We start from the raw sequence: 24,108 nt of genomic DNA, 5'->3' as shown, positions 1-24,108 counted from the left end.
GGAAGAAAACCTGGTCCATTTCTGAGTATAGCAAAGCCGAGTCGAGACCTTACGCGAGGCCTCCAAAACGTCCCTCACGGCCCGAGACACCGGAACCGAAGTCAGAGGGAGAGAAACCAAGCAGTCAGATGTAAAGACTGAAGATTGGGATGCAACAGCGAACCCCGACTCTGAGACAGCAGAGAGGGAAACACCGGTAGAAGTAGAGGTTCCCTGGTACTGAGTTGAAGAAGTAGGGAGAACCAGGGCTGCCTTGGCCACCGAGGTGCAATGAGGATCATGGAGGCTCCGGCCGATCTGAGATGAACCAGCGTTCTCAAAATCAGAGGGAACGGTGGAAACGCATAAAGGAACCTCCCCTCCCATTCGAGGAGGAAGGCATCCGCTTCGAGACGATCCGGAGAGTAGATCCGAGAGCAATAGAGGGGTAACTTGCGAGTCTCCGGAGAGGCAAACAGATCCACTTGAGGAGTTCCCCAGCGGTCGAAAACCTCGCGAAGTACTCGGGAGTTCAGAGACCATTCGTGCGGCTGGAGAAGACGACTGAGTTTGTCTGCAAGCTGGTTCTGCTCTCCCTGAATGTAGACCGCCCGCAGAAAGATATTCTGGGAAATTGCCCAGTCCCAAAGACGGAGAGCCTCCTGGCATAGAGGCCAAGAGCCCGTACCCCCCTGCTTGTTGACATAGTACATCGCTACCTGATTGTCCGTCCGCACGAGTACTACCTGGTCGTGCAGCAGGTGGACAAAAGCTCGCGCCGCCAGAAAAATGGCGCGAAGCTCCAGCACATTGATGTGGCACCGACGGTCCTCGGCCGACCACAGAGCCTGCGTCCTCAGACCGTCCAGGTGCGCTCCCCACGCGTACTCGGAAGAGTCCGTCGTCAAGACCTTGGTGTGAGGAGGGACGCGAAACAGCAAACCCCCTGACAAATTGGAAGAGTCGGTCCACCAACGGAGCGATCGACGTAAACAAGGAGTTACTGATATCCGGGGAAGACACCGGATCGCGATCCTGGCGCCACTGCGACGCCAGAGTCCATTGCGCGATTCTCAGGTGCAAGCGAGCGAACGGCGTGACGTGAACCGTCGACGCCATGTGACCCAGCAAAACCATCATGTGCTGGGCCGACACCTGCGATTGCCCTCGACAATGGCGACTCCACCGAAGCAGAGTCTCCTGCCGGGGCGGGGGGAGGAAAGCGCGAAGGCGAACCGTGTCCAGCACGGCTCCAATGAACTGGAGAGACTGCGCCGGACGCAATTGGGACTTTGGAAAGTTCACTTCGAACCCCAGGCCCTGTAAAAGACTGATAGTCTGTCGGGTCGCTAAGATAACCCCCTCCCTGGACGATGCTTTGATCAGCCAATCGTCCAGATAGGGAAAGACCTGTAGACCCCGCGAGCGCAGGGCCGCCGCCACCACCACCATACACTTGGTGAAGACCCGAGGGGAGGATGCCAGCCCGAAGGGAAGAACCCGATACTGCAGGTGCAAATCCCCGACCTGAAAACGCAAGAACCTGCGGAAAGCGGGATGCACCGGAACATGGGTGTAAGCTTCCTTCAAGTCCAGGGAGCACATCCAATCCCCCTCCTCCAAAAGAGGGTAGAGAACCGGGAGCGATAACATACGGAACTTCTCCCGGACCAGGAACTTGTTGAGCTTCCGGAGGTCCAAAATGGGGCGCAAGTCCCCGGTCTTTTTTGGGACCAAAAAGTAACGGGAGTAAAACCCCAGGCCCCTCTGATCTCGAGGCACCACCTCGACCGCCCTGAGGCTCAACAAGGCCCTCGCTTCCTCCAGGAGAAGGGCCAGCTGGCTCCGATTGGGAGGGCAAGCCCCGGGGGGCAAGTCCGGAGGCGGAGAGGAGAAGTTCAACGAATAGCCGTCTGAGATTATCCCGAGCACCCAGGCGTCCGACGTGATCACCGACCAGGCCCCGGCGAAGGCCGTCAGCCGACCCCCGATGGGGAGGGGGTGGCTCGATATTGCGGTGAGGGCCCGCCCCCACCCGCCTATCCCGTCAAAAGGACGGCGCGGCCTTGGCGGCCCCCTGCGCGGCAGGTTTAGAGGGGCCGCCTCTACTCTGCTGGGGCTGTCTTCGAGGGGGCGGTCTGGAGAAGGCCGGTGTGGACTTCTGAGGGTATCTCCTCGGAGGCTGCCTGAAGGGGCGCTGGGCAGGCGCCTTAGGCTTCGGCTTCACCAGAGAGGCCAGGGAGCGTTCCTGTTTGGAAAGTCGCTCCGTCGCCGCATCCAAAGTGTCATCAAACAATTCCACGCCAACGCAAGGCAAATTAGCCAGGCGTTCCTGCAAATTGGACTCCATTTCGAGGGTGCGGAGCCACGCCAGCCGACGCATGGCCACTGCACAGGCTGACACCCTCGAGGCGAGTTCAAATGCATCATAAACCGCGTGGAATAAATATAGGCGCAGCTGGGTCAGGTTGGAACTAAAGGTGGCGAACCGGTCCCTATGCGACTCAGGCATTACCTCACGAAAGGAGGGGAGGTCCTTGACCATCGTACGGAGGAAGGAAGAGTACGAGAAGGCATAGTTCAGGACCCTGGTCGCCATCAGAGAGTTCGCATAGAGACGGCGCCCAAATTTGTCAAGGGTCCGGCCCTCCCTACTAGGCGGGACCGTCGCCGAGACCCTGGAAGGCTGAGATTTCTTGACCGCCGATTCCACCAGGAGCGAAGTATGGGAAAGTTGGCCCTTCTCAAACCCTTTGATGGGAAGGGTGCGATACTTAGACTCCATTTTGGCGGGGACCACAGCGACCGTCAATGGAGCCTCAAGATTCCTCAGAAAGGTCTGACAGAGGACCTTGTTAATTGGAAGGCGCGGCGACTCCCTGGGGGGGGCAGGGAGATCCTGCTCCTCCAAAAACTCCTTGGTGTAAGTGGACCCTTCAGACAAGTCAACACCCAAAGCCGCAGCCATATCCTGCACAAACCTCGTAAAGGACGAGGGTTTAGCAGGGGGAGAGGGAGACCGAGACTTCCCGGCAGAGCCGAAGGGAGAGGCCTGGTTGGAGTATCTGGGCTCCCTACCCGACCCCGACCCCAAAGAGGCACAGTCCTGCGACCTCGACGGAGTCGGAGACCGGGTGCGCCGGGAGGAACCCCTCGGGGATCCCCCCGGGGTCCGAGGCACCGAGGCCCGCCCCTTCGGCCCGGGCGAGGAAGCCCGAGAGCTCTCCCTGGCCGGAGACCGGAACAAAATGGGGTTATCAACACGCAAATCCCGAACTTGCAAGACACCGCCCCTGGCCGGTGACGAGCGACCACGCCGCCGAGGCGAGGTCCGAGACCTCTTAGCCTTCCTCGGCCTGCGCCTCGCTCGAGACCTGCCCGAGGGAGACGAACCCCTCGAGGACCCCGAGGAAGAGGACGAAATTCTTCGTACTCGGCGCCCCTTGTCCTTCGGGCGCACACTACGCTCCGGCGGATCTCGCGAAGCCGGGTCCGAGGGAACCACCGAGGTCGAGGCCGTGGGTGCCTCGGGAGCCGAGGCCCCGGTACCCGAGACCGAGGTCGCCAACTGCGGGGCCACCGGGGCCGAAGCCCCCGAGGCCGAAGCTGCCGAGGCCGAAGCCTGGTGCAGCTGGTCAATGGCCCCGGTGAGCTCCGAGGCGATCAACGCCCGGAGCAATTCCTGGAACACGGGGATTGACATCCCCTGCGGCAAGACCTGCCGCTGCTCCTCAGAGGGCGACCTCGGTCTCGAGTATTCCCTCGGGGCAGCGGACGATGGCAACTTGGGCTTCACTGAGGCGGGCCCACCCGCCGACGAGCCCGAGGATGGCTTCTTGGATGGAGCTGAGGAGGGAAGCGGAGACTTACCCGAGGCCTTGGAAGAGGGCAGCTGCTTCGAAGGCACCGAGGCCCGAGGCGAAGCCGACGGTCCCGAAGCTGAGGCCGAGGCCGATGTCGAGGCCGAGGTCAAGGCCGGGGCCGAAGCCGAGGCCGAACTCGAGGCCTTCCCCGGCGGGGACTCCACCGAGAAAAGTTCCGCCATGCGGGCCTTGCGGCGTTTAAGTGCCCGCTTCTGAAAGGTGGCACACTTATCACAGGATGCCGTCGGGTGTTGGGGCCCCAAACACCGCAAACAGCACCTGTGCGGGTCAGTAATCGAAAGGAGTCTTTCACAGCGCCCGCACTTTTTAAAGCCCGTTACGGGCCGGGACATGGGCCCACAAGAGAGCCGGGAACAAGCGAGGTTCCTCGGCCACGGCTACCGGGAGCCCCCGTTAGTAACGAATACGAAAGATTTTTTTTTTTTTTTTTTTTTTTAGAAAAAGAAAGAAACAAAGGAAAAGAGACGAAAAAACGCAGCGACCGTGCGAAAAAACCCTACACAGCCGCGGCGACAGAAGGCACAATTAGCACAATTTCTCCACAGGGCTTCTGGCTCCGCGGATGAAAAAGAACTGAGGACCACGAGGTGGGGATGCGCCCTCTAGTGGCAAGAAGGCTAGCACATGCGTGGTGCAGTGTGCAAACTTGAAACTTCTAGCAAGTTTGCTTGAAAAGCTGTCCGCGCTGGGGCTCCGTAGATGACGTCACCCACATGTGAGAATATCATGCCTGCTTGTCCTGGGATAAGGCTGCATTTCTGACTTCTCTACCAGCTATTGTAAATTGGACGACATTGTCTGCTGTCCCTGGATAACACCTGTTACGGTAAGTAACTGTGCTATCAAGGAATGGATAAGAATATTGAGAGATTTTGGGTCTAGAAGAGACAAATAGAGCTTATCATCTTAAGTTGAAAGAAACATGTTTGCACTACAGAGCTAATTTGAGCTTTAAATGAGTGTATTATTGCTGATGAGTGTAAGTTTTTGGTTAATTTCCTGAATTTAAGATGGGTTGTCTGATTGAACAGGATGAATGAGCTGAATATTGTTGACATAGGCAAAGACTGTAAAGCCAACAGATTGTGCGATAGTGAGGAGAAAGAAAGAGGTTGAACAACATTGGCGATAAAAGGGAAAGGAAAGAAACACCAGTGGGGGCAAGTTACTCCACCCCTCTCTTTCAAACCTTGCAGTTTCAGCAAGGTAAGTGCTCGCCATTATAATGGCCGCAATGAAACATCTGAACCGTCCTCTGCTGAATCATCCTAGACCCTTCTGTGGTAGTAAGAATCATTAAGCACTCTTACTGGCACTGAAAGCTATCCTCCAGATGCAGAAAAGGATACTCTGTTGCTACTTCATAGCAGCTACTGAGAACTTTATACATTAGATAAGAGTGGGAGCATGCCAGGACAGATAGGGAAACATGCTCGAGTACCTGAATGTAAACCACTTAGACTATAAATGGTATATAAATGCTTAAATAAATAAATAATACAAATGCATCGCTAGGAGCTCAATAGTACATGGAGCTCCTGTGCATATGTTGTGTGAACACACAACAGATGAGCCCAAAATAAAACCAAAAAAGTCCTTTGCAGCTGAGTCGGCATCCCTGCTGGCTCAGCTGCAAAGGACTTTTTTGGTTTTATTTTAATGGGCTCAGCGGTTGTGAATGTGTTATGTCCTCACACAACACACACACACAACACAGCCTATTAAGATTTAAAAAAAAGTCTGTCCCCCCTCCTGCCAAGCCTCCCCTACCCAAAAGACAGGTGATCAAGTGGGCCGGGTTAGCTTAGAAAACCCCCCCCCCCAACATATCACGTACCTTTAGTTGAAAAGATCAGCAGGAGGGATGCCCACTCCCTCCTGCCTCTGGGCCTTCCTCTTCAAAATGGTGGCCCTGCCCCTCCTAGTATATCATGGGATGCACTGGGAGGGGCCTAAGACCTTGTTTGGCTCAGGTGCTTAAGATCCCTCCCAGTGCACCACCAAAGGGGATGGGACACAGTAGAGGAGAGGCTTCTGGGTTAGTGGTAGGCAGTAGGGGATTCTCTGCTGTTGCCATGACCTGTTGAAGCCACGCTTCAGGGACGGAGAATTGCGAGTCAGGGAGGGAGGAAGGAAAGATAGACACTTCAATGATGAATGGTGAGGGAGAGAAGAATTACTGTTGAACTTGGAGTGAAGGAGAAGAAGGGAGAGATACTGGAGAGTGGTGAGGGGGAGAAATCCTGCATATAGTGTGATGGGGGAGAGAGATGCGTCGAGAGGGGAGAAGAAGAAATCATAGGGGTGGAGGGGAGGAAGAGATGGTACATGAGGAGAGAGGAATAAATGTTGCACATGATGGTGGAGGGGATGAAGGGAGATTTGCTATATGGGGTGGGGGATAGAGATGTTTGACTCAAGTATAGAAAGAAATCACTAAGGGCTCCTTTTACAAAGCAGCGCTACCAATTAGCAGCATACTGGATATGATAAAGCCCATTCAATTCCCTTGGGCTTCTTTGCATTCAGTGCATGCTAACGGATAGCACCACTTTGTAAAAGGATCCCTAAATGAGAAAAACTTGAAGGCTCTTTGTTTTCTCTGCTATAAATGAAGATACTGAATTGTACTGAAATTCTGGATATTAATTAGAAAAAATATTGTTAAAATTTTGACATACTTGCAAAATTTGCTGATTTTTAGCCCAGAAGTTTGAGCTTCTTTTGCACAGAAGTCCACCAGGGGTAGCAGTTTTTCCTCTAGTACAGTGTTTTGTAAACTGTCGCAGCACAGTAGTGTGCTGTGGTGAGATTCCGGGTATGCCGCCAAGGAATGACATGTAGCGAGTCTGTCACTGTGGGCGCCGGAGCCTCTCCTCCTTTTCGCCCCCCAGTGTATCTTTGTAAATGTTCTAACAGCACGAGATCTCGGGGCCACCCCTGCATGGGCCTCTGAGCATGCATGGACATCAATGTGACATTGCATGCATGTGTTTGATGTCATTGCATCAACATCTGCGCATGCTTAGAGGCCTGGGTTGGGGTGGAGTGGGGCGGGGCTATGGGCAGAATGGGGTGGGGCCATGTGTCCTCTTCTTTATGTACTGTGAAAATCATACATTAGTGTAGAGCTAAAAAAGTTTGCGTGACCTTACTCTAGTAACTGCATGCATGGGTAGATGACTGGGAGAGCCCCCAACAGTTGATGCAGGGGTTTTGCAGTTACTGTGTGATGATTTTGGACAACTACTGTGTGCAGTAAACTGCAAAATTTCACTGCAGTTTAGCAAAAGAGCCTCCTTGCTTTGAAGAATGAGTGACCTAGTTATGAGATACAGTATCAAACTGTTTGATTTGGTCTTTTATAAATGACTGAACAATGAAAAATGTAAAGTTAATGGCTAAACCAGCATGGCTATTGAGAACATACATGCCTGACTCATACGGGAGGTGCACTTTCAGCCTGAATATGAAGTGTAAACACTTCTGCTGCATGCATACCAATTGCAAAACACACATTTCTGACTTATCAGGGAAGACTTCATGGAAATCTAATACACAGAGCTTTTAGTAACACTGTTAGCTGTCAGCGCTAAAGATGTGGCCAAATTCATAGCTACCGGTAATTGGGGTTTTTTTTTTAGTAGAGGTGGCAGAGACCTGTAAATAGAGATTTGGGCATTCTTATTTTCTGTATTTGGAATGTAAGAATTGCACTTTCTTCCCTAAAAATATGTAGGGGATAGTAAGTAATCAGCCTAAGGCAGCCAGCCTTTTCTTTTTTTATTTTTAACTCCAGCCATTGTTGATTTTTTTTTTTCCCCCAAATACCTGTGTGTAAAGTGATCTGTGGCACTTATCTGGTTACTGGTGATATTCAGACTGTAAAAATATAACACAAGAATAGCTACCGTATATACTCAAATATAAATCAGGATTTTGGGACCCAAAAATTGGCCCAAAAATGGGGGTCCCAGTTTATATTCAGGTCATCTCCCAGTGACCACCCGAAACCCTCCCGGACTTCCTGCAGGCCTGCCTTAGGCCGGGACAGGAGAGATCCCTCCTTTCTCCTGCCCCGGCCGACAGTAATAATTACCACCCTCCCTCCATCCCTCCCTCGTGTACCTGTTCCCTGGTTGTCCAGCGTGTATCCCACTCCTTGACAGGCAGCCATGAGAACCTACGTAAACTTGCGGCAGCCTATCGAGGAGTGGTGCAGGGCCGGCCGGCAGCACAGGAAGCTCACTACTGCGTGCCGGCCCAGGTGCGCCACTGACGACTACATTTACAACCTTTGGGAGGATTTCAGCACGGGTTACACACTGGACCACCAGGGAACAGATATGTGAGGGAGGGTGGTAATTATTAGTGTCGGCCGGGGCAGGAGACGGGATGGATCCCTCCTGTCCCGGCCTACCACTAGGTGGTTTAAGTTAAGGGGAATGGTTAATCTGCTGGCTGGGTTAGAAGGCAGAGAGGAATACGGGACAATCAAGCCATTGTGACATCACTGATGAGGTTGGCTCTTTTTAGGGAGAAGAGGGTATAGGGAAGAAAGGTGGGACAATGTTCAGAGCCTGGCAGGGAGGGGGGCTTGGTTCACAGCCTGGTAGGGAATGGGACTGAGTGCAGGGCAGGGAGGGAAGGGGGCTGAGTGCAGAACTTGGCAGGGCAGGACATTTGCATATTAAGCCGCCCAATTTATATTAGAGTCAACCATTTTTCCTCCTTGGGGGGGGGGAAATGGGGGTCTCTACTTATGTTCGGATCAACTTATATTCGAGTATATACAGTATATTGTGTCAGACCGATAATCCATCTAACCCAGTTTCCTGTTTCCAACAGTGGCCAATCCAGGTCACAGGTACCTGACAGAAATCCAAATATTAGCAATATTCCATGCTACCGATTCCAGGGCAAGCAGTGGCTTTCCCCATGTCTGTCTCAATAGCTGACTATGGACTTTTCCTCCAGGAACTTGTCCAAACCTTTTTTAACCCAGTTTTGCTAACTGCTATTACCACATCTTCTGGTAATGAGTTCCAGAGCTTAATTATTCTTTGAGTGAAAAAAAATCCTCATATTCGTTTTAAAATAATTTCCATGTAACTTCATTGAGGACCAGTACCCAAATAAAGTTAGGTCAGCCTTTTTGCTATCCTGTCTTTATCTAGGATAGGCCTGCACAACTTTGGCCCTCGCCAGGTTTTTAGGATTTCCCTAATGAACATGCATGAGATCTATTTGCATGACGTGCTTTCAATGCATATTCATTGGGGAAATCCAGAAAACCCGGATTTGGCCCTGATCTAGGTAGTCACCCAGTAAACAGGTTGAGTATTTTCACTAACTGGGTATCTTTTGGCTTCACCTTAGCTCTAACTCTGGGTTGCCCCAGTACTATTTGGATTGTGTTGGGGTGGTTGGTGATAATTTCAGTGGCATTACCAAGATAATGCTGTTGAATATTACAGATAGGTCCCAATCAGTGCTGTTTTCCTGAGTAGCATAATGAGCTACTCGGATAAATAGCATTAAATAGCAGGCTTATAATTGTAACAGCAAAATAAGGTGTCATCAAAGGTTTAAATCTATTCATATGCACAGAAATATTAATAGAAATAGTAGTAGTCTTTTTATTTTCTTTAGATCTTAACCCATGTGTTTCCCTTGGTAATGGGTTAATCAAGGGAAAATATTTAGATTTCTGTAATTAGCATATGCACATTCACTAACAGTACATCAAAGGTAATGTGTAGATGCTATTGGGAGTTGAGCTTTACAATATTGTTTGAAACTGAATTTGGATAAAACAAACTCTTACGGCTAGGCCCTTCAAAGAACTTTCTACCAGATGTCAAGATAGTCCTCAAGGATAACACACTCCCTATTGAATCCTCTTTAAAAATTTTAGAAGTTATTCTTTCTTCTACTTTTATCCTTTGAAGCTTATTTTAATTTATTTGCTAAGAAAATGTTTGGGAAACTCCCAAAGATCAGGAAACACTTTTTATTTGACCATTTCAAAATCACTATTCAAACATTAATTTTCTTGCAGATTGCTTAATATAATTTGTTGCATGTTTGTGAATCTGACACTGAAAAAATATATGTAAATGTTACAAAACACAGCAGTGAGACTGCTCTGCGGTGCTTGTAGATTTGATCAGGTGAACTTTTCTGAAGGCTGCATTGGCTGCCTCTGGAGGGCAGAATAATTTTTAAATTGTGTGCTATGATATTCAGCATTGTGTATGGGCTGACTATTCTTTTGCACCAAGGACCTGTTTTACAAAGCCGCACGGCAACAGCCCCGAAGCCCTTTAAATCTCAATGGGCTTTGGGGCCGTTACCACACTGCAGCCGCTAGCATGGCTTTGTAAAACAGGCCCCAAGTATCACATGTTTGATTATCTTCCAGTATGTGTATACTTGATACAGAGAGCTCTGGTCTGATCTCTGGAAGCTAGACTAGCAGACTTGGAGGAACTGAGGCAGACATAGAGGTTTAAGGGAGGCAAACTACAAGAACACAGTAGAGAAGTTCCTCCTCCAGACTGACAACCTCTGTGCTGCCATGGAGGAGAAAAATCTCTTGAAGGGAGAGCGTTACTATGGAGAGGCAGGAAGTGATCCTGTAGCTAGCCCAGGACCTGCACTCCAGGAGATACAATTTCCTCTTCCACTGAGGATGTGTGTCGGGGGCTTCTGCCCAGGAGGGAAGGGTTAAGATGGCCATTGTAGTGGGAGATTCAATCATTAGGCATGTAGATAGCTGGGTGGCCTGAGGACGTGAGAGGATCACTTAGTTACTTGCCTGCCTTATGCGAAGGTGGCAGACGTCACACATCACACCTAAATAAGATTTTAGACAGTGCTGGACAGGAGCTTGCTGTCTTTAGTACATGTTGGTACCAATGACAGAGAGAAATGTGGTAGAGAATTTAGAGAATGAAACAGGGACAAAGTTTGTCCCCATCCCCTTGGACTCTGTCCTCATCTGCACAAGCCTCAAACATATATGATTTTATATTTAAATATTTTTATTAAAGTATAAAATGGAGCAATATTCTGTAGAACTCTCTGAGCTTGGAAGACTGGCCATCCAAATGGCAGATGAAATTTAATGTGGACAAATGCATAGTGATGCACTTTGGGAAGAATAACCCAAATCATAGTTACCAGATGCTAGGATCCATCTTGAGGGTTATTGCCCAAGAAAAAGATCTGGGTGTCATTGTAGATAATATACTGAAGCCTTCCGCCCAATGTGTGGCTGTGGCCAAAAAGGCAAACAAGATGCTAGGAATTATTTTTAAAAAGGGATGGTTAACAAGACTAATGGTTAGATGCACTAAAGTCTCCGATCGCCTAACGATTGTCGCTAAACTGTTTTGAGTAGTATATTGACTGATCTCATTTGCTGACCCGATGCATAAAATGACTCGCTGTGTGGTTTTCTACATGACCACTCATTCTTTGACTCAGCTATGCAAATTAGGTAAACGCCATGCAAACTGGCTGACGAAATGATGCACAAAAAAATAGCGATCACCTCCATCAACCTGAGAAAAAAGACAGATCTGCCTATTTGAGGATTTTTTTCATTTTTTTATTTCTATGGGCTCAGATGGTGTGTGTGGTTAAAAAAAAAAAGGAAGGTATATTGTGGTAAGTAATAGAGCTTGAAAGTACATTATAGTGCCTAACAGTATGAAGCATGGTTAAGGCAGTACATACAGAGCATGGCAGTGCATTAAGATGCATGACAGTACATGGTATGGCAGACAATAGAAATAGGAGCATGGCATGGCAGGTCAATACATACCTGTGAATGATAACGCAGGCCAACCAAAAAAGCATTTTTTCTTGGTGCCTTGGGTTTTTGACCTGTTCCTTCCGCCCAATGGGGTGCTGATTCAGAAAATTGCATTGGATAGACCGCATCTGTTCTAGTTTCTTAGATATGGTTATGGGATAGTAGATATGCCTTTTGGAAAGTAGCGCCAAACATGAATATTGGGCAAAAAAAGTTTGGCCTCTGAGGGAATATAGGGAATATATGGTGAGGGAATATGGGGAATGGAAATGTTTTGGTATTCCCTAAAGGGACTGCATTTATGGCAAAGTGTGAAACATCTGGTTTCCAGTGTAATGAAATGCTAATGAAGAAACCATGGAACCACTAGACTGATTACTTTGGAATTGCTGAACAGTTTATTGCATGCTTTTTTGGTCATTACACAAAAGTGAAAAATGTATGAGAAGCCTGGAGAATTGATGGCATTTCCTAAAGAGGACCCCACATATGGAGCCATGGAATGATTTTCACATTGCTGAATGTTTCTGTCCTCATCTGCTTTCTTTGGGAGATCTCTGTGAAAGATTATCAGATTTGTTTCAAGACCAGTCTAAAAACAAGATCAAGTCCTGTTGCAATAGGCTTGTAGTAGCTCTCTTAAAAAATAAACATTCACAAAAATGTACTAAACATACTGTAATTTAATGATCCAAGAATTATCACTTAACAAGGGAACCACTTAAGCCTTGAAGGGAAGTATTGGGAAGGTTTCAGAATTCATGGCTAAATACTTATCAATTTATTGGACTGGTGGCTAATAAAGAACGTGTAAGATGTGGACCTAGTTTGAAAGGGAACTCACCAATTTATCCACAAATCAATCTAACCTATTCATTTGCAATATAAAATGTAGAAATCTGAAGCACCGTGATAACTCATAGTACCCTACTGGCCTTGAAAGAATCGATTCTCTATTCTTGAGAACTTGGAACAAGAGGGCCTCTCTTCTTCACTGGAAACTTAGTGGTCAATCTTCTAATTTCATGTTCCACAGCCCATCCATGACATCCCTCTAGCTACTCAGAAACTTTACAATGGACAAAGGTATGCTTTTCAATGGAAGAGAGTGCCAATCTGGTGTTTCTCTAATGAGCATGACCAACTATGCTATAGCCTCTGTACCAACTACATTGTGTCTTGGATTTCAAAATGTTGCTACAGCTCATGAACCTGTGGATAACCTTCCAACACTACAATTATGTATGGTGACTCATTTCATGGAAGGTCTGCTTTATACAGTATAAACCACTATTACAACGCACCATGTGCTTGCTTTGTTTACGAAGCCTTCTCCAGACATTGTGCCTCAAATTTTCCACATGAAAAGTCTTAATAGAAACCATACTAACAAGGCAGCAAAAATCACAAGGTTCCAAGAGTGGTAACTCAAGAGCGAAAACCACCGTGCATATAAATACAAATTACCAAAGTCTAACAATGAATAATAAATTTGTGTGATAGGGTGCCCTCAGTGTGAAGAATTAGCGAAAGGAGATCTCCAGCGCTTATTCAACAAGATAGAGGCAATCATGCCCCCACCTGCACACCATCATTGGGCACCACGTGTGCCTTAAATCAAAACGTGAATCAAAACAATGTGAAATATCTAAATAAACACAAGTGTAATCGCTCATGGAAATCACTCTGAGAACCCCCCAGCCAACTCCCCAAACAATAAAAATGGATTTGCTATGAATATGAGTTCACGTGACTAAGACCATAAGGACATAAGCAATGGTGCAAGGATGCTGAATATGCGAAGCTGATAATGGGAGAAAACAAAATAAGAAAAAAAAAGAGACAAACATAAAAAAAAAGGAGAAAATGTAAAAAAAAAAAAAAAGCAATGAAAAAGGAAGGAAGGAAGAAACCAAATGTATTTTTAACATTTATATGATTTTTAATAAATGTTTCCTATATCATCCAGAGATTATGTTCTACCTTTTTTCTTTTTTGGTTTTCCTAGCATCACTAGATGAAATCACCTCACTTGAGTGCCTTACCAATCCTGCAAAACACTTCTTAAAGGAAGGCAATATTGCTGTGTGAGAATCAGTAAAATCAACTCCTCCTACTTTAAAGCATTCTGAATTATATTTTTTTAGACAGAATGTGAAAAATGTACAAGAGTGTGTGAAGACTTTTGGAGAGAACTGCATGTGTTTCATTTTCTATGAATGCTAATGTGTTCAATGTCTTCTTGAGATAGTAAGGATAAAATCTGTGATGCTGTTTAACTCCTTGCAGCAAAACTTCACACTACACTGGGTCTGTGGAGAGGCTTGAGGTCTTGTTGCAAGGAGTTGAACAGCATCAAAGGCTTTATCCTGACTATCTCAAAAAGACTGAGGGCTGGATTCTACGCCTAAAAGACAGCTGCTGATCATGTGTCAATCACACAACAGCGCTGTTTCTAGAATCGCAGCTTTGTGAAAGGTAGGCGCCAAAAAGGTAGATCAGGGTTTTAAAGGCCCACATTTCTGGCACCTTTCACATTAATCACAGCTATAGAGGCACTTTACGACACCTAATGCCATTTCCGGCATTAGCACACCTACAGTGGCTTTAGGGCGTTGTAAAGCACCTCTGTAGCCGCTATGAAGGCGCCATTTTTTCTAGGTGCTGGTAGACGCCTACATTTTTTAAAATTATTTTAATCATGTTTAAATGGCTTTTTCCACTTGTTGGGCGCCTACCTGCGCCGAACTTAAGGTGCTGTTTGTAGAATATGGGCCTGAATGCTTGAGTGTTTGGAACACCATTGGTAGATGACTACACCAAAGTGCACGTTTAGAAAGTAGCAACGTATGTTACATTTCTGTCATTTTCCACAATAAAGTGCAGATACTGATGATTCATTTACTAAAATACTGCTAGATATTTTGCATAACATGTCCTTTTTATCATTATTTGATGACAGGAGAATGTTTCCTATTCTTCTGTGGTTGTACTTGTAACACTGTATTAGTGGGGTTTCTAAGGAATCTGACCCCACTTGTTATATAATATGCATATTGGAGACAAAGAATGACACGGGGGGAAAAATTTGTCCCCATCACCACCCCGTCCCCACGACCACCGTCCCTGTCACCACCCCATCCCCGTGACCCCCTGTCCCCATCCCATCCCTGCAACCACTGTCCCCCACCCCGTCCCCGCATCCATACAAGCCTCAGTACTGCAATATTTAGCTTATTCCTGCCTTATAAATCAAAGTTCTGGCTGTTGAACTAGAGAAAGAGATGCTCAGCTGGCAGGGCTTTGTTTATAAATTTTTATCAACAACTAATATACTACTTTATCCTAAAGCAAAGAAAATAAAATTGCTTTTTCTACCTTTGTTGTCTGGTTTCTGCTTTCCTCATCTTCTCATTCAATTCCTTCTATCCACTGTCTGTCTTCTCTCTGCATCTTCCATTTGCTCTGTTACTGTGCCTCCCCTTTCACACACACCCCTAATTGGTCTGGCACCCATCTTCTTCCCTCCACTCCCCCCATAGTCTAGCATCTCTGTCTTCTTCCCTTCCAACATCTTCTCCCCACTCTCTGTTCCCCATTTCCCTTAAGCGCATTCTCCCCACTCTCTCTTCCCCATTTCCCTTCAGCATCTGTTCCTCTCCACCCTACCTTCCCCAGTTCCCTCCAGCATCTGTTCCTCCCCACCCCACCTTCCCCAGTTCCCTTCAGCGTCTGTTCCTCTCCACCTGAAGTAATGCCACTTATTTAACCCCACCTTTCCTCCCTTTCTCCCTCCCTGCCCCTTACCTTCGTGGCGCTTTCACCCCAGCCCCCCTTGCAGCCATGGCTCCTGCTGCCAGAGAGGTCCATCTGCCTCTGACCCTGGTATCTCATCAAAATCCATAGTTCCCCAGGGGACCCAGCTTGAGCAAGAGAGAGTCCAGGGTTGTAGGTCTGCGCTCCTTCCTCCTCCTCCTCCTCAAAATCACCCAATGCCCTTTGGCTCCCTGCTGACCTCCCCCCACCCCAAAACAGAGGTCGGGCCAGTGTCTCCTGAGCCAAACTACTCCCTGAATTCTCTCCTGCCTGATCTGTTGGCCTGTTGCAACAGAAAAGCTTTGTGAAACAAAAGAACAAACTGAGGAAAAAGACATGAGTCCTGCCCATAAAAAATCCAGGTCTGAGTTCCCTTGTGCTTTCACCCCCACCATGCACACCGCACCCCTCCCCCTCGGACAACAGGCCTTGGTCCAACTAAAAAAAATAAACAGCAAGTCCTACTCACGTGCTCCTCAATTTAAAAGGTGGGAGTGTTTCCTGCTTGCACTGCACAACTGTGCCAGCAAACCTCCCTGCCTCTTACCTTCATGGCAGTGATTTCTAAATTCCCTTCCTACGTGCAGCGTTGAAGTTCCGGTTGCGTCAGAAATGACCTTTACGGCAGCCACACGCAACTTCAACGCTCCGGCTGCTCGTAGGAAGTAAATTTAGAAATCAACTGTCACGAAGGTAAGGGGCAGGGAGGGAGTAGGGAGATATTTGGACTGGGCGGCGGAAGCGTAGGTGATAAGTAAGGAGGGAGGGAGTGCGATAGGTGACCTCGCGCTGTCCCTCCCTTAACTGCAGGGACAAGGCCATTCATGGGGCAGTGAATGGCCTTGTCCCCGTAGCCGCAGTGAACATTGTTTTTTTTCTCCACCGTTTTGGCAGGTTACCCGTGGCTAGCCACGGGTAACAGCCACCATGTCATTCTCTAATTGGAGACCCTCTTGTGTTATTTCTGTTTTATGTTCTTTTTTCAATTAAAAGACTTTAAAGACTTTGGTAATGTCTTTTTATCAATGAATCATTGCTGAGTGTGAAAACATGAAACTTAAAGCTATAATACCAAGAAATTTGCTCCATTAAGCAAAAATAATAGCAATTTTTTTAGAAAAACAGAGCTTTATGTAATCAGTGGCTTTGAGGGACCCTAGGATGGGTTTTTAAAAATTTAGTTATTTTCTGATCAAGCACAAATCAAATTCACAAGAAAAGCTTAAATTTGCAGTTTTTCCAACTTTAGGTTTTTCTGGACAACCTGCGAGCAAGCTTTGGGGGCCCCCTCCCTAGCATCTGCCCTGGGCCCCATCATGTCTACCATTGGCTAGGATTTTGTACGTAGCAACTGTGTGCAAAAGGCCCTGCCAAGCATTAAAACATTTGCATTATTACCTATTCATACTACACTAAAACACAGCAAAATATAATTCAGATAGCAGAAAATACCAATTGTTTGCTTTTTCAGCATCATCTAAAAGGTCAAATGATAACCATTTTCTATAATAAGGAAATGAACTAGACATCATACTTAAAGGTATGCCCACTGACCGTGCCATGTTTTTTCTTTCTTTGAGAATGATTGAGCCCAATTCCAAACTAACTGAAATGTACTTGCTGCAAATTACTTAGGGGCCCTTTTACTAAAGTGTACTAAGCTCTAACATTAGTTTAGCAAGCAAGAATTGCTTACCACAAACACGTTTAAGGTTTTAGCGGTATTTGCCTGTTTGTATGCACTTACGTTACACCCCCATTTAAAAAAAAAAAAAAAAAAGCAGCATGAGCAGAGAATTAACCGTTCCCCTTAACTGTATCCATGACATCCTGTTTGTCTGTCTTGCCTGTTTAGATTGTAAGCTCTTTCGAGCAGGGACTGTTTTCTTATTCTTTCTGACTCTGTGCAGCGCTGTGTGCGTCTGGTAGCGCTATAGAAATAATTAATAATAGTAATAGTAGAATGAGTGTGGAAGTAGTGCGTTAAGGTTAGTGCACATTAAGGGCCTCCTACTATATATAGCTCCCAAAAAAACTGGCACCAACCAGACTGGTGCTTAGCGCAATTCTATAAATAATAATAATAACTTTATTTTTGTATACCGCCATACCCAGGGAGTTCTAGGCGGTTCACATCAATTAAACAAAACTTAATAAGAAATTACAATAAACTATATTTACAAGTAATGAAGATATTGGAACAAAATTAACAAGAAATTACAATTGATCATAGTTACAATTGATCATAATTACAAGCACTGAGGTGATGAAGGTGAGCATGCGAGGGGGGGGAATGAGTAGGTCATTGGAGTTAGTGAGATGGGGGAGATCAAAAAGAGGGGGAGGGGACCGGGAGAGTTGGGTCGTTTGAGGGAGGGGAGAAAGAAATGGAAGAGAGGGGATTAGGGATATTGAGCGTGGAATAAATGAGTTTTGAGTATTTTTCGGAAATCAAGGTAGGTGTGGGCCTTGAGCAGAATTTGGGCTAGCCAAGGGTTCTGTTTGGCTGCCTGGAAGGCGAAGGTTTTGTCGAAGAACCTTTTGAGGTGACATAGTTTTAGGGAGGGGAAGGCGAAGAGATTGATTCTGCGGGAGTTCTTTTTGTTGCAGTTCAGGTTGAAATGAAGGGTGAGGTAGCTCGGAGATAGCCCAAAGACAGTTTTGTAGCAGAAGCACGCGAACTTGAATAGGATTCTAGATTCAAGGGGTAGCCAATGTAGTTTGTGGTAAAAAGGGGTGATGTGTTCCCATTTGTTTAAGCCAAATATAAGGCGAACGGCGGTGTTCTGGATAAGTTTCAGTCTCCTGATGGTTTTCTTCGTGGAGGCCAGATAAATGATGTTGCAGTAGTCTAGGATGCTGAGAATGGAGGATTGTGCAATATATAGAATCATGCTTAGCATCGGTGTGAGTCATAACTTTTAGGCGCACCCATTTAGTCCAAGGAAAACCAGGCCTAAATTGTGCGCAGATCCAGTATATTTTATAATAGTGTGCATAAATTTTAGAAATACCCACAAACCACCCATGCTTATTCCCTGGCCATGCCCCATTTCCAGATTCACGCACTGGAAATGACACATACCACTGTATAATACTGTATGTGCTTATCAAGCTGGGCACATAACCTCTAATTAATGCCAATTAGGGTCAATTAATAGATTTAAACTGGCAAACAGCAGCACCAAAATAGGTTTGTTAAGCAATAAGTTGTGCACGCATCTGAATGAGCTATATATATATAAAATAATAAAACGCTAAGCGCGCATGTGCACTCTTACCGCGTGCTTCCCTGATCCCTGTTCTGTCGCGCTGTGCCGGCAAGAGTGCGCATGCACGCCAGACAAGCCTCCCTGCTCTCCACCTCGCGCCACTGCAGTAACGGACCCACAGTTGCGACTGTCTTCGTTCCGGAGCCAGCAAAGAAGAGCTCTCCCCAATCGGAAAAGCTACAGCACAGATCGGGAGGGAGGCTGCGGAGGCCTTCCTATTTCAGTGGCCGCATGTGGCGTACGTCATTATCCGGCCGCCCTGGATCGCCATCTCAGTGGCGGCAGCACGGATGGAGGAGCGAGCGAGGCTGGGGAGGGAGGGGGAGTGGCGAATAGAAGGTTCAAATTCACCCCTTCACCTCTGAAGTTGATTTCCAGCTGGGGAGGGGATGGTCGGGGCCCTGACTGTTCGGTCTGTGCAGCCGCCGTCAGGCATGGGAAAGGAGCTGCCGACGGTAAGCCCGAACAGAGGCTTCAAATCCGACCCTCTGAAGGTGTTTTCCACAGGGGGAGGAGAAACGGATGGTTGGGAAGGGTGAACGAACTCCTCCGAGTCCCACATGCCGCTCTGCGCTGAGCACCGGCAGATGGGAATCCCTCCGCCTGCACCAGCTGCTTCGACACCCGGCAAAAAAATTTTTCCCTCTTTTGGCGCCTACAGGCCGCGGAGGCTGTCGGTGCCTGCATGCCGTGGCGCCTTGAGGCAGCTATCGGCGGATGAACGGAGTTAACGGTTCCTGGAGGTGAGAGAAACTGATACCCAGGCACAATGATTGATTGTTCTTTCATCTAGGCAGAAGTTTATGTAGATGAGAAATTGCTCAGGAATTAAAAACAAACAAACATGATTCTTGTTAATACAAACAGACTCAGACTCTGTGCAAATACCTAACAAATTCTGGAGAATACTTAGACAGATGCTCAGGTTCTCCACTGGGACAGGGGAAGAGGTGCTGATGGACATGGTGGGGGAAGAAAAAGGAAGGGAGGCCTACTGCTGGACATGGGGGGAGGCCTACTGCTGGACAGGGGGAGCAGGAAAGTGGACATGGGGGGGAGGCCTACTGCTGGACAGGGGGAGCAGAAAATAGGTGTTGCTGGACAGGGGAAGAGGTGCTGATGGACAGGGGGGGAAGAAAAAGGAAGGGAGGCCTACTGCTGGACAGGGGGAGCAGGAAAGAGGTGCTGCTCGACAGGGGGGAGGTATAACAAAGGGAGAAGGGTTGCTGCGGGAGAAAGGGAGAAGTGAAGGGGTGGTGGTGGACACAGGGAAGATAAAAGGAAGGGAGAATGGACAGGGGGAACAGGCAAGGGGTGGTGGTGGACAGCCGAGGAAAAAGAAAGACAGAAATACAGAAAGCAGCTAAGGATAGAGAGAGAGAAAGAAACAAAGACAGACACACATATATATTCTAGCACCCGTTAATGTAACGGGCTATAAGACTAGTGTATATATATATATACACACACATGATGCACTAACACAGGGTTATTGCTCTCATGTTTATTTTTTGCAGGTCTTGTTTACTAATGGACAAATTAATATAGGATCTGCAAAATAAAAAAGCCCTATTTCACTGCTGCATTAAAATGGGCTTATACAGGGAAATTCCTGAAGTTAACACACACTAAGCCCCTTCTTTTAATGCATTTTAGTAAAAGGGCCCCTTACTTTACTACATTGTTAAGAAATTGCACAAATTCTTCCCTTCTGAGTGTATTATTGGATAAACAAGAGAAAGTAACCAATTCTTTACCATACCCATGGGATAAATCAGGGTCCTTTCCAGTTAGAATTACTTAGTGGGAGCTACACTTTCTCTTGGAGCACCCATTCAAGAAACCTGTCTATTTTGTGCATAATTTAACAGGGGCCTTTTCACGTCCACAATGACCGTGGATAAATAAGCTCCCAGTTCAACGTCAGACCTGCCTTTATCGCCTTCTAGCAGCAATATTTGCTAAACCTGCCAAGTCTGTTGGTTCTAAGGGGGTTACAGCTACCTTACTCTGCACTGGTCTTACCAAATTCTGGGCGTGCTTAAGAGTTGAGGAGAGCAGGAGTAAGCACAGTAGCGAAGGGCCGGGTTTTCAATTGTGAAGTGGGATCAGCCGGGGAGCCGGTGGTGGGTTTGTTTACGGGTGTGGTGTTACGTAACCGAAGGGAAAGAATCTCGACCGGGTAGATCAGATGGAACAGGTCGGCCTTTAAACACGCCACTGCCTAATGCTGCCAACAGCGGGGCCGGATTTTACCCGAGCCTGCAAGTCCATTTCCAAACTTAAAAGCAAGGTGTTGGCGAGAGCAGCAGGAACGCGAAACGTCAGCTGGAGGAATGAATCGGTGACAAACGCTGCAGCAGCGGCAGGAAACTGTCAGGACCAAAATATCCAGTAGAATGCGAGAGAAACCTTTTGCAGAAAGGGGGGGGGGAGGACACACACTCTCCAATAAACACGTCGAAGGGGGGGGGGGGCACAGTTTTTTTTCCCAAGGCGCAGGCTCTCCCTGGGTCTGGACTTTGCGTTTTGCACAGAGCCCTTTGGCAGGCCCGCAAATCCAGAAGCCCAGCCCTGGGAGCCCCCTTTACACATTTTTTTTTTTTTTTGGGGGGGAGGAGCAGCTCCGATAGGAGAAGGAAACAAAAGAAAACATTAAGGAATGATAACAATAAAGAATAACACGACACCCCCCCTTCCCCTCGGACCAGCCGCTTCCAAGCTCCACAGCAGCCCGACTCCCTCACCTTGTACACATCCCCGTAGGTGCCGCTACCAATCCTCTGGATGAGCTCGAAGTCCTCCTGCGGGTTACGGCGTGACAACTCGAAGCTGGTAGTGCTCATGGCGCGAGAGAGGAGGAGGAGGAGGCGGCAGCGGCGGGGGCCCCTGCCCCCCCAGCCCCGCTTCTCCCCCTTCGCTCCTCGTCGCCTAACTCGGTGGGTGGACTGCAGGCAGCGGGCACGAAAGAGACGGGGGGGCCCGAGCACCGACGGACGGCCTCATCTGCTACACAGGCAAAAACCTCTACGTTTAGACACCAAAAAAATCAGTGCCCGATTGCGCGAAAATCCAACATGGCTGCCGCGAGCGGCAATGCGCAGGCGCGGGAGCTGGGCGCGTGGAGAGGTGGGGGGTGCTGTTTGTAAGCGCGTAGTTCTTTGCGCCGTACGCTACTAACTTGCTTTGTGGAAGGCTTAGTAGTGCCTTTGTTCGTGCCTGTATTTTGGTATCAAGTTGCCTTGGGGGGGGGGGGATGCTAAAATTAGATTTAGTAAATAATAGGGCATTTTTCATTCATCTCCTTAGCTTTGCTGGCTCATTCTAGTCTTTTAGCCCCAATTCCCAAATCCAACTCTGTTGATGAAAGGCCTAATATTTTCTATATTATTCTACAGTATATCCAATAGTGATGAGAGAAATGGAACTACAGTATAAGGAATTAACTGATCGTGGGAAATTACAAAATACGGAAGCTGAAATATAAGGTTTAGAATTGTAATTGGCTCAAATTATAATTGGCTCATATTTAAAAAACTATCCACCTATTACAATGCGCTTCACGCAAATATCAAATGCACTCTTACAAGATAATTTTAGAGATTAACCGGGATCTCAAGTGCTCACAGCCAGAGTTTTAAGGTAATTTTCAAAGTCAATGGCTACTACCGTGAGCTATCATTGAACCCGTATATATTCTCTATATCAGTATTACGTGCATTTAACTAAACAACTTTAAATATTTTTCTTTCTTTTCCTTTTCTCATATTGAGCTATTTCTATTAAGTTGCTTAAATTTTTCTCATAAATTAATTATAAAATCTGTAAATTTAATGGTTTGCTATTCCATATAGTGTAGGAACACTTAGCTTTTTTTTCCCTTTTTTCCAGCTTTTTTCTTCTTGTTTTTCTTTTTTCTTTTTCTTCTTTTGATGTTTAATTCACTTCAATATTCTGTTCTCACTTGCTTCACTCCAATATTTTATTTCTTTATTTCTACGGAAGATCTCCGTTTCGCACCCAAACTTTACCATGGGGCTTCATCAGGAAAGCGATAACTTTCACTACAGAAAAAGCAAACTCTATTAACGTTCTCTTTAAAAAAGGGGGTTAAATACTAACCCACTCCTCATTATTTTTTGCGCTAAACCAGGTACTATGGCGCTAGCTATTGGGAACAAAGCTCCCAACAAGATCCCTCAATTGTTATATGCAGAGCGGATAAAGGTGGTGCCACTGTTATCTGGAATATGAATGATTACCAGAATGAACTTGCTCGACAGTTGGCAGACACTACTACATACAGATTGTTAGATGCAAATCCCACTATACAGTTAAAAGCACGCATATTGACTTTAACCCAGGAGGGTTTTAATGATGGCTATGTGACCAAGAGAGAATTCCAGTTCTTAAATAAAGAACACAGTACCATACCGTGGATGTATTTGGCACCCAAAATTCATAAAAGATTACATAAACCACCGGGGAGACCAATCATATCATCTATAGATTCTATCCTTGAACCCCTCTCAAAATATGTAGATCAATTTCTGAAACCTTTAGTAATGCAAGGTAGTTCCTATATTAAAGATACTAGCCAATTTTTACTATGGCTGCAGACTATTGACCTAGGGGATAAGCCTACAATATTGGTAACATTAGACGTTGTGTCATTATACACTTCTCTTCCCCAAGACACATGTCTAATAGTAGCACGAGATGCATTGGAGACCCGAATCCGTCCACATCAGAGTCCCACTGGGTTCATTTTGGAGCTATTAAATCTAGCCTTAACTAATAATTTTTTCACTGATGGGCAGAAATTATATCTTCAGACCAAAGGTGTAGCTATGGGGGCAACATGCGCACCGTCTGTAGCCAACCTATACATGAAAAATTATGAGGAGACTTTTTTGACATTTAATCAATGGAATTCATGTGTAGTAGGTTGGAAGAGATATATTGACGATGTCTTTATGATCTGGCAGGGTTCTCAAAGTGATCTCTTAGCCTTTGTAGAATGGCTTAATGGTAGGGATAGTAACATTCAATTTACATATACTGTAATCAATCAAGTGTGGGGATAAATTTTTTAGACACATGGGTAATGATAGTAGGTAACCATCTTGAATCTAGATTGTATACTAAGCCCACTGATGTTACTAGTCTACTTCAATATGATAGCTGTCACCCCACGGCTCTCAAAAATAGCCTGCCATTAGCACAATTCTTACGTTTTAGGCGAGTGTGTACTCATACAGTAGACTTTAAGACTGCAGCGAATAGGCTGACAAAGAATTTAAAAAATAGAGGATATCCTAGTAAGGTGATAAAA

At 46.6% G+C, this 24,108-nt stretch overlaps 1 protein-coding gene across 8 annotated transcripts in view; it reads right to left on the bottom strand.

The window, feature by feature from the left end:
• The window catches only part of MAP4K3 (mitogen-activated protein kinase kinase kinase kinase 3), a 294,708-nt gene extending 272,828 nt beyond the window's left edge, over positions 1-21,880 (bottom strand). For 2 of the 8 annotated variants that reach the window (XM_033936081.1, XM_033936082.1), the window contains exon 1: positions 21,521-21,880. In XM_033936081.1, the coding sequence (XP_033791972.1) occupies positions 21,521-21,619 (99 nt within the window). In that variant the 5' untranslated portion in view covers positions 21,620-21,880. Of the gene's footprint in view, positions 1-20,798; positions 21,084-21,520 lie in introns of those variants that run through there. The other 6 variants (XM_033936076.1, XM_033936077.1, XM_033936078.1 and 3 more) reach the window with 4 other exon arrangements.
• Positions 21,881-24,108: the final 2,228 nt, after the last annotated feature.

This window comes from Geotrypetes seraphini, chromosome 3 (genome assembly GCF_902459505.1).
Source record: "Geotrypetes seraphini chromosome 3, aGeoSer1.1, whole genome shotgun sequence".
Taxonomy (NCBI): Eukaryota; Metazoa; Chordata; class Amphibia; order Gymnophiona; family Dermophiidae; genus Geotrypetes; species Geotrypetes seraphini.
This window is presented reverse-complemented; position numbering and strand designations above follow the sequence as displayed.